Source organism: Hemibagrus wyckioides, linkage group LG16, assembly GCF_019097595.1.
Source record: "Hemibagrus wyckioides isolate EC202008001 linkage group LG16, SWU_Hwy_1.0, whole genome shotgun sequence".
NCBI classification, from domain to species: domain Eukaryota; kingdom Metazoa; phylum Chordata; class Actinopteri; order Siluriformes; family Bagridae; genus Hemibagrus; species Hemibagrus wyckioides.
Window position 1 is genome coordinate 59,531 of NC_080725.1, and position 9,156 is coordinate 68,686.

Consider the following 9,156-nt stretch of genomic DNA (forward strand, 5'->3'; position numbering starts at 1 on the left):
GTTTTTAATAAACCATTTTAACTTTATATCTTTGGAATCAGTAAAATTTAAAATAAATCCACACACTGGACAGGTGTGGAATATAATTATTATATAATTATCTAATTATTTTAGAATTCTAAAAGCCTGAGTTAGTTAGAGACCGCAGAGTTTTGTGCTCATTTTGCTGCCCAACAGCCTTACAACATGCAGTTTTACAGTGCCTTGCAAAAATATTCATACCACTTGAGCTTTTCCACATTGTCACGTTACCACAAACGTAAATGTATTTTATTGGGATTTTATGTGATAGACCAACACAAAGTGGCACATAATTCTGAAGTGAAAGGAAAATGATGAATGGTTTTGAAAATTTTATACAAATAAAAATCTGACAAGTGTGGCATTTAAATGTGCCAGTTTAGATGTTCTAAAAAGGCTATTTTGAAGCAGTCAGCCCATAAAATCTTCTTTTTTCACATGTATTATAATCATTTCATGATGCAAAAAGTGTTTAAATTAGTCTGACATGACGTTGTCAAATCTTATGATTTTTTTGTTGATGTCAATTCCGACGAAAACCCCTCTCGTGCGACACCCCCCACCCCCAGTCATTTTGTGCCCTAGGCAACTGCCGCCTATGCCACGGACCAGCTCTGGTAAAGTTATTGAAATGAAACTATTACAATCACACGTGAGGCATGAACTTCATTTCTATTCTGAATTTTTATGTTCCTCTAAAGCTGCTTTGTGACAACGTCCACTGTTAAAAGCAGAATATAAATAAAATTGAATACTCCTGTGTTAGAATTTCCGGGTTCACTCGGAGAACAAGCCTGAGCTGAATTACTTACATTTTATTTTATTAATTTTATTAAAATAAATTACATTTATTTTAAAAACTTAACATGAAAATATTATTTTAAGGTTTTGCTTGGTGACTTGAAATATTTCCTTGTTATGCCAGAAACCTTTGTGTTTCCTCTTCTTAAACAAACAAAAATCGAAACAAAAATCATTTTTAAAGGACTTTTAAATGCATATTTAATCAAATGTTGGTGTGTTTATTCACAGTACCAGAGGAATCAGGTTCAGTGTGTTACTAATGTTTTCGCTGAATTGGGTCGATCTGATGATGCTGATTATTAAATAAATGTTTACATATACAGATACAGATACATTCAGAATATAATGAATAATGCAATAACTGGTTATTATATTTTATCACAGGACTTAACAATCAAATTATAATACTTAAGGTAAGCAATGTTTTACTACGGGGATAAAAAAAATAGTGTATTTGAGAATGACAGTGATTCTGGCTAAGCTAACATGCTAATTGCTGTCTCTTAGTGGCTTAGCTTAGCAGCTAGTTTAGAGAAATTTATAAATTGTACTTGATTAATCTCATAATTAACATTTTCTATGATTTCCGTAAGGAAAAGACAGAATAGACAGAATAACAATTACCACAGCAGTGTTAAAAGAAATGTCCAGTAGATGGCAACAATGGAACGTAGTTGTAAAGCAGGAGATCCCAATTTTTTTTTTGACAGCCTTAGAGCCCCCTCAGATTTTAAAGTTTATTTCAATAATTTAACACATTCACATGCTCATAGTTGTCTTATGTCAGTTACATGACATGCATGTAAACAAATAGTTTGTATTTTTTTTTTTTGAGTAAGTGATTTTTAAAAAGTTTTTAAATGTATTTATTTTAATTTTATGTTCTTATTTTTTAATTAATGATTAGTTTTTTTTTCATAAACTCATCAACCCCAGTTTAGGAAACCTTTAATTCTGTTGATTTGAATCCCATTTCCTGCATTTCATACATTTATAGGCTATGGCGATAGAAAATCCAGGAAATAATTAAGTTGATTATAATGATAGATTCTGCCAAAAGAAGAGTAGGCTACTGTGTATATAAAAAAGATGTCTTACTTTCTTTATTGTTTAATAGCGGCCGATCACCAAGACTTGAGAGAATCATTTTATAAAGTCAAAAATTTTCACCATTAATGTTTTGTGTCTGAATAAAATGTAAGTTATGTCAGACTCAATTTCCACTTTTACACAAACTTTTATTTTAAACTAACTGCTGCCAAAAACATGATGAATAAAATATACATTAACATACAGTATCTCACAAAACTGAGTAGACCCCTGACATTTGTGTAAATATTTTATTATATCTTTTCATGTGACAACACTGAAGAAATGCCCCTCTGCTCCAATGTACAGTAGTGAGTGTCCAGCCTGTATAACAGTGTAAATTTGCTGTCCCCTCAAAATAACTCAACACACAGACATTAATGTCTAAACCGTTGGCAACAAAAGTGACTCCACCCCTAAAGCCTCGTTCACACTACAGGATTTTAAGCCCAATTTGCAAATTAACGAGCTGGCCGACAGATCGGTCTGTGATCGTGGGAAAATCAGCGGGTGATCAGCGCTCTGCAATCTTTGTGTGATCTACTCAACGACGCATCAAAGAGGCTCACTGACGCGTCTCTGACACCTCACAGACAAAATCCAGATATCTGGCATGTTAAATATCTGGGACGGTCGGCAGACTCGACATCACGTGGTGTCAGTTGTAGCTACGACCTCCAGCCAATGAGAGAGCAAGTCAACAGAGGTGAGGTCACCGGAAGAAAAGCAGCAGCAGCAACATGGCTTCAAAAATAGTGTGGACACATTTATTTGAATAAATTAACATTTATTTAGAACGAGACTCCTGCCGACGTCTATTTTCAAGACAAACCTCTACCGAAAGTCTCGCTTCATTTCCGGATCCACCTGTTGCGTGTGTTTTCGTGACAAAACGTGGTTTGGGGACGGCGTTGAGTGACGAGTTGTTGTCAGAGCGTGTGGTGTACGACGCCCTCTTGTGGATCATTTACAAAGCGTCGCGTAGTGTGAACACCACAAGGACAAAAAGACATTCGGTGAAGTCAGGTAGTCTGAAGAGCAAAGCGATCTGCCGACGGTTAAAGTCTTGTAGCGTGACCAGGCCTTAAGTGGAAATGTCCAAATTGTGCCCAATTAGCCATTTACCGTCCCCGGTGTCATGTGACTCGTTAGTGTTACAAGGTCTCAGGTGTGAATGGGGAGCAGGTGTGTTAAATTTGGTGTTATCGCTCTCACACTCTCTCATACTGGTCACTGGAAGTTCAATAATCTGGAAAATAATCTGGAAAAAAGTGACATCTGTCCACAGGCATGCACTGGACATTTACTTGTCTGTAACATTAAAAAACACTGTCAGATGGCATGCAACCTATAGATGACATGGTATGGCTTTATGTCTTTTCTATACATACCCTCTGGTGAGGAGCAGGTCTGTCCCCAGCCGCAGAGGGCCATACACCCGTGCTGGAAAACTGCCATGGGCTTACGAGATTTTTGAGGCTTGAACATATTGAGGACTTCACTGAAGACTCAGTCATAGAAAACCTGTTGAAAATAAACAAATTTTACAGTTATTGTTTTAAAATGGCCTAAGTTTCATTCACAATTTCCATTTTTACCAGCTTAGGCAGTGTGATAGTTAAATTCAACATGTTCAGTTCAATAATAATAATTAAACCATAATATACAATAATTAAATTAATGAAAAGAACAACATGCAATTTTGTACAATTTCCAGCCCTCTTAGATTGTAAATTGTACATTATAATGCACACTATAATAATAATACACTATAATGTATAATAATAGTACACTGTAATGTATAATGCAAATCAACACATGATAAACATCGAGGCATGGATTTAAACAAAATAACAGCTCTTACCTGGCGCGGTATAACGTTCCAAAACCAAAAGGTTAATCAAAGCACACGATTATAATAGTCCAAAAGTGATTAAAATACGCAGGTAAATACGCGATATACACACTTAACTTGAATGACACGACACTATTTGATTGGCCAATGCATCTCTTTCTGTGGGCGGGCCCATTGCCATGAACGAAAGCGATTTTTGTCTGTCCATCTTTGCCGCGGAGAAATTGGGGAGAAAGATGGAGAAGGGTGGAATGGGCCGATGTGATTTGCTGAGAAAGATCTAGAAAGATGGAAAGGGTGAACTCCGATGACTGAACCATCGTTCCTGGTTGCATGAGGGACATTAAACAAAAGCTGCGCTTAGCAGGGGTTGGTTTCAGTCCATCGACCTCCGGGTTATGGGTCCAGCACTCTTCAACCAAATTGTCTGTCTGTCAGTCAGTCAGTCAGACAGACAGACAGACAGACAGATAGATAGATAGATAGATAGATAGATACTTTATTCATCCCAAAGGGAAATTCACACCCAAAAGCTGCTCTCTCTTTGACTGCAAAGCACAATCCCTGTCCTATGAAGCCAATGGTACCAAGGGTTCAACCTAATGTGACTTAAACTGAAATGCTTAACACAGGAAGGTCATACTGTTTATTACAGATCATTTAAAAAGCTTCAAAAAATGCTTTCAGTGACAATGCAACTGGTTCATAATTAATCACAATGTTTTTTTTACCCCACCTTAGCATTTTTGCCTCAAAACAAAATTACGCCATTACTATCTTTTCTTTATTATTCCTTCATTTAAACATACCCTTTTTCTCCACCGGAATGTATAAAATTCTGTAAAAATGTATAAATTCTGGGGTGAGGCATGCACGAGCGCCTCCTAGAGGACGCGCTCACGTGACATGTATAAAGACTAACCGTCTGCGCAGAAGATGGAAATTGGCCACATACTTTTGTTGTGAATTGTTTTGCTTTTTATTTGTTAGATACACAATGTGCACTGCAGACGCTATTGACAGACTCTCGGATTCACATAACAAGGAAAACAAAAAAGAAATGAGAATCACCCCAGTGATTTTCCACCATACCGGTAATTAAAGCTCCAATACAGCTGGGGGCGCTGTGGCCTTGAAACAGTGTATGAGAGAAGTGCTTTTAATCCAGAGGAAGAATTTAGTACCGGAAAGATGGCGACACGCTTGAAGGTGAGGGATCCTGTCTTGATAATGAATCTTACCTTTCACCTCATTATGGTTAAAATGTTTATTACTTGTTAAATGCACTGTGCATGATGTACATGAACACTTTGTCCATTTATGCCTCAAGTTCTTTATTCAAAGCGAATAGAATAACGCTCGAGAGTGTATCTCTTATTTGTACTGTAGTACCGGGTTTAGTTCGGTACTCATGGTTCATTTTATTGTTTATTGTCCAAAATGTTACACCACTTAGATATAATACACTACATAGGTTGTAACAATAATAACTCTTGTAGCTAACAAGACATATAAAAAGATTGATCTAAAACTGTATATGTATTTTTTTCCAGGTTCTTCGAACATTTAAAGCTTTACATCGAACACGGATGACTGTGTTTAAAGATGATGACCGAGCTTTGACAGGTAGATAAAATGTAAATAGTACACTAGTTTTTCCTCCTTAGTCTTGAATAGTGCTTTAAGCCATTAGATCCTCCTCCATGCCTGCCGTTTGTTTATTAGGTCAAAATAAGTCTTATAATGCATTATAGAGTCCTAAGGTTGAAGCTGAGGATCAAAGGTGTGGCGATGTAAAAGCAGGCGTTATGGTCATTCCAAGATGTTGGTTGATGTTACATTCAGTCCGGTGATTTCATGATTTTGTAGTACAGGTGAAGGCACATGGCCTCATATTCTCATTGCATCATTAATTGCTTGTGAGTGCAAACAATAATCAGTGCTGTTTTTGTCTCATCTAACTTGCCAGTTTGCTTCTGCTCAAAGGCAAGTTGATGATGGAAGAATGGGCAGTTAAAGAGCACGCTTCTTTACTTTGTACTTATAAATACAGTTTGAGTCAATATTTTGTTTGAATACAGCTTTTGTATATCTAGCTGATATACTGTATATAATTATTATAGCTGATACCTTATATATAATTCTTTTGTCTTCCATATTGCCAGAGACCTCACTTATTATCTTAAAAAAAGGAAATTAGTTTATTGGAAAGGGAATAATTAGTATTTGAAAGTAAAGGCAGAATAAGTAGAAGCATTAGTATGTGGCAATAATAAGACTCAAATATCTAATTATCAAGGGTAATGGAGTTAATGGAGTCTTTTTCATTACTTTTCTTTTCAACCACAGCTGCCAGATTAAAGATCAATGAAGAATTTAAGAAAAACAAAAATGAAGCATCAGAAGAAAATATACAGCAGGTAAGGCTCTTACATAGGGTACAGATAAATGACTAGATCTATTTTATTTTGATTGCTAATTATCTTATTAATTGTAGATTTCTTGTTCTTCTGCTTTCACCTCAGTTGTAAGAACGTTTTCAGGTCACTTTGGAGATGGTTATGCCTCTCATGTTTTGTTTTGTTTTTTTTTTTTTGAAGATGATTAAGATGAGCAAAGCTGTTGAGACAATCCTGCAGGAAAACATCCTACAAGTGGAGCATGTTGGAGAAAATAAGCTTGGTAATATCTGTATGCAGAATACTGTGGTTATGCAATAGTTATATGGTCATCGTGAACAGTACCTCTGATAGACAGTCTTTTTTTTTTTTCTTTCTTTTTTTTGCAGTTCTGCGACCCAGAGAGAGTCTTCTATTAGAAAATGTACCGTACAGTGACACCCCTGGGAAAAAAACATAACTCGCATGGATTTATTTATACCTTCATCTTTGCTGGACTTGTAGTTTTCTCCATAAATCATTTTAAAACATGCCTAATAAAATGCCTCTCAGAACACAGAAAACACTTTTCATGGATCCAGCTTCCAGTCTGAAGAACCAGTTTCTGTAGTAAACAAACAATACGATTTTTTTAGTTGTGGTAATATTCAAAATAAACCAGAATATTATGTCCAAATCTTCCTCTGAAATTTCCCTCAGACAGTTGCTTTGAACTGAGTTCCGTCTCTAAGTGTGACTTGAATTTTTAATCTGAAGTGTTAACTACATTTCAGATGCTTTTAAATGTAGGAAACATTAACAAAAGTTGCTAAACATATCATGGGATCTCTTTACAATTCAGTACACAACCCGTTTCTGTGAACATTCTCGATGGTTGACAAACCAAATTAAGATGAAGTTTTATTATTTGATGATATGGATTTATGTGCAGATAGCCTTCTAATATGAAATGGTTGTTTCATCATTTTTCACAAGTACAATCTGTTAGCAAACATCTGAGAAAAGCAGCATTTTGTGTTTGGAGTACAATTTTTATTTAACAGAATATGTGAAAATGTCATGTGGATGTACCCCCATACCCCATTACTGCTTAATGTATATTTGTAAATATTTTTGTCTTCTCTTCATGCAATAAATATGTTGTGTTTGAGATTTATGCCTTGTGTAAAAGAGATTTTCCTCAACCAGCAGTGCTCATGTCTGTAACAGTGTTGTCCTCTTCCACATGCTGAATAAAATTGTGTAATAGGGTCGGTTTCTGAAAGCAGTCTTTGTGTTCGCTCGGAAGCCTAAGGTGAGATTCAATTACTCGTTAATTTAAAGCACTAAATAAAAGGTAATGCATTATTCTATACATTAAAATGATGTTCAGGAAGTAAGTACGTATGTAATGAATGGGGTCTGTGGAATTTGTTTTATTGTTGAAGTTCCTGATCTTTCAGTTGTTCTTAGAGTGGGGTCCAGGGACAAGGTTCAGGGAAACCTTCAGGGAAATTAATTTATTTATTATTTTGTTACAGTTGTTGGCTCTCAAATGTTACTTGGAAAAATCTGAATAATGTTAAACTGAGGGTTTATTGGTCCTTGGCTACAAAATGTTTGAGAAGCCCTGGTCTAAAATGAACACAAGCACATACATTTTATCAGTGTTGGGTAGGTTACTTTGGAAATGCATTAGGTTACAGATTACAAGTTACTCTGTTTAAAATGTAATAAGTTGTGTAACTTTTCAATTACTTTATAAAAGTAAAGTAACTGATTACATTTGAGTACTTTTAAGTTTCTAATGGAAATTTTCAACGAAATCATTTCCAAACATTTATCCCAGGCAGGGTTAACCTTACAGTAGAACTCAACTCTGTTTACTGTTAGAATTTTAAATCTTTCATCACTTGAATTAAGATTATATTAATTTCATTTTAAGCCCAGCCACAAAACCAGACTTCAGAACAAAAACTGTTTAATACTGTTTTAGGAATCAGATCTTTGCATAGTTATGACAGGACACACTGGCAAGTAACAATGCCTTGGGAAAAAAACATAATCTGTAAAGAGTCATCATAATGTACACTACAGTGCTAAAATAACTGAGTTATATTAGATCTGATACCAACACATTTACAAGGAGGAAAAGTGTGAGATATATATTTACTGTCAAAGGTTCAGAAATAGAAGTGTGTCTGGTAAAGGCAGCAGGGACGATTTTAGGATTTTCATTTAAGGGGGGGTCAGCCCCCAATGAGGGTATAATAGTAAAAATAAATAATAAATAAATAATAAAATAAAATAAAATAAAGGTGTTACTAACAGGGTAGGATGGTAAACTTAATGCAGCATTCCACTGTATTACATAGATGTGTATAACATTTGAGTACTGAACAAGACAAATACGAGTCTTCCTGATCTCTCTCTCTCTCTCTCTCTCTCTCACTCACTCACTCACTCACACACACACACACACACACACTCACACACACTCTCTCTCTCACACACACTCTCTCTCTCTCTCACACACACACACACACACTCGTCCTCTGATCCTTGCTCTGTGACTCCGCGGTTTGCGGATTGAAGAACGTGCTGAAAGAGGGGGAGGAGCCGAAGAGCCGCCGTTTTCATATGAAATGTAAAGGGGACTGAGGAGGTCACTTATTCGTGTACAGTTTATGGAGAATCGCAGAATTTTAGTGGGGCTTTAAAATGGCCTAGCGACGCCCATGACTAGCAGACTAGCGAATTTGTTGTGAATGTTATGAATACAGGTCTTGAGTACTCTGTGGGCTCGATGAATGCGCAGGCGCGTTTTAGTGGATTTTTTTCCACAGAGCAGCTTCAGTAAATCAACTGACCACTCCGTCACTTTTTATTATACAGAAACGAGGAATATATCATTCGAAACTAAAGGGTCTGTTTTTATTTCTGTACACTCACAATAATGACAAAAATTTTACATTTTAAATATATTATAAAATAAAGAAAGGCTAGGTT

At 35.9% G+C, this 9,156-nt stretch overlaps 1 protein-coding gene across 1 annotated transcript; it reads left to right on the plus strand.

Moving 5' to 3' along the window:
• The first annotated feature begins 4,892 nt into the window (after positions 1 to 4,892).
• On the plus strand, positions 4,893 to 7,324 carry lyrm7 (LYR motif containing 7). Its single transcript, XM_058411187.1, has 5 exons — positions 4,893 to 4,978; positions 5,323 to 5,395; positions 6,119 to 6,189; positions 6,370 to 6,451; positions 6,558 to 7,324. The coding sequence occupies exons 1-5, from the start codon at positions 4,961 to 4,963 to the stop codon at positions 6,626 to 6,628; spliced, it is 315 nt and encodes a 104-aa protein (XP_058267170.1). The 5' UTR covers positions 4,893 to 4,960; the 3' UTR covers positions 6,629 to 7,324.
• Positions 7,325 to 9,156: the final 1,832 nt, after the last annotated feature.

Excerpts from the sequence above, each read along its gene's own strand:
- lyrm7 (XM_058411187.1), top strand. Across the intron at positions 5,396-6,118 it reads TGATGACCGAGCTTTGACAG|CTGCCAGATTAAAGATCAAT; the intron begins GTAGATAAAATG and ends TTTCAACCACAG. Across the intron at positions 6,190-6,369 it reads CAGAAGAAAATATACAGCAG|ATGATTAAGATGAGCAAAGC; the intron begins GTAAGGCTCTTA and ends TTTTTTTTGAAG.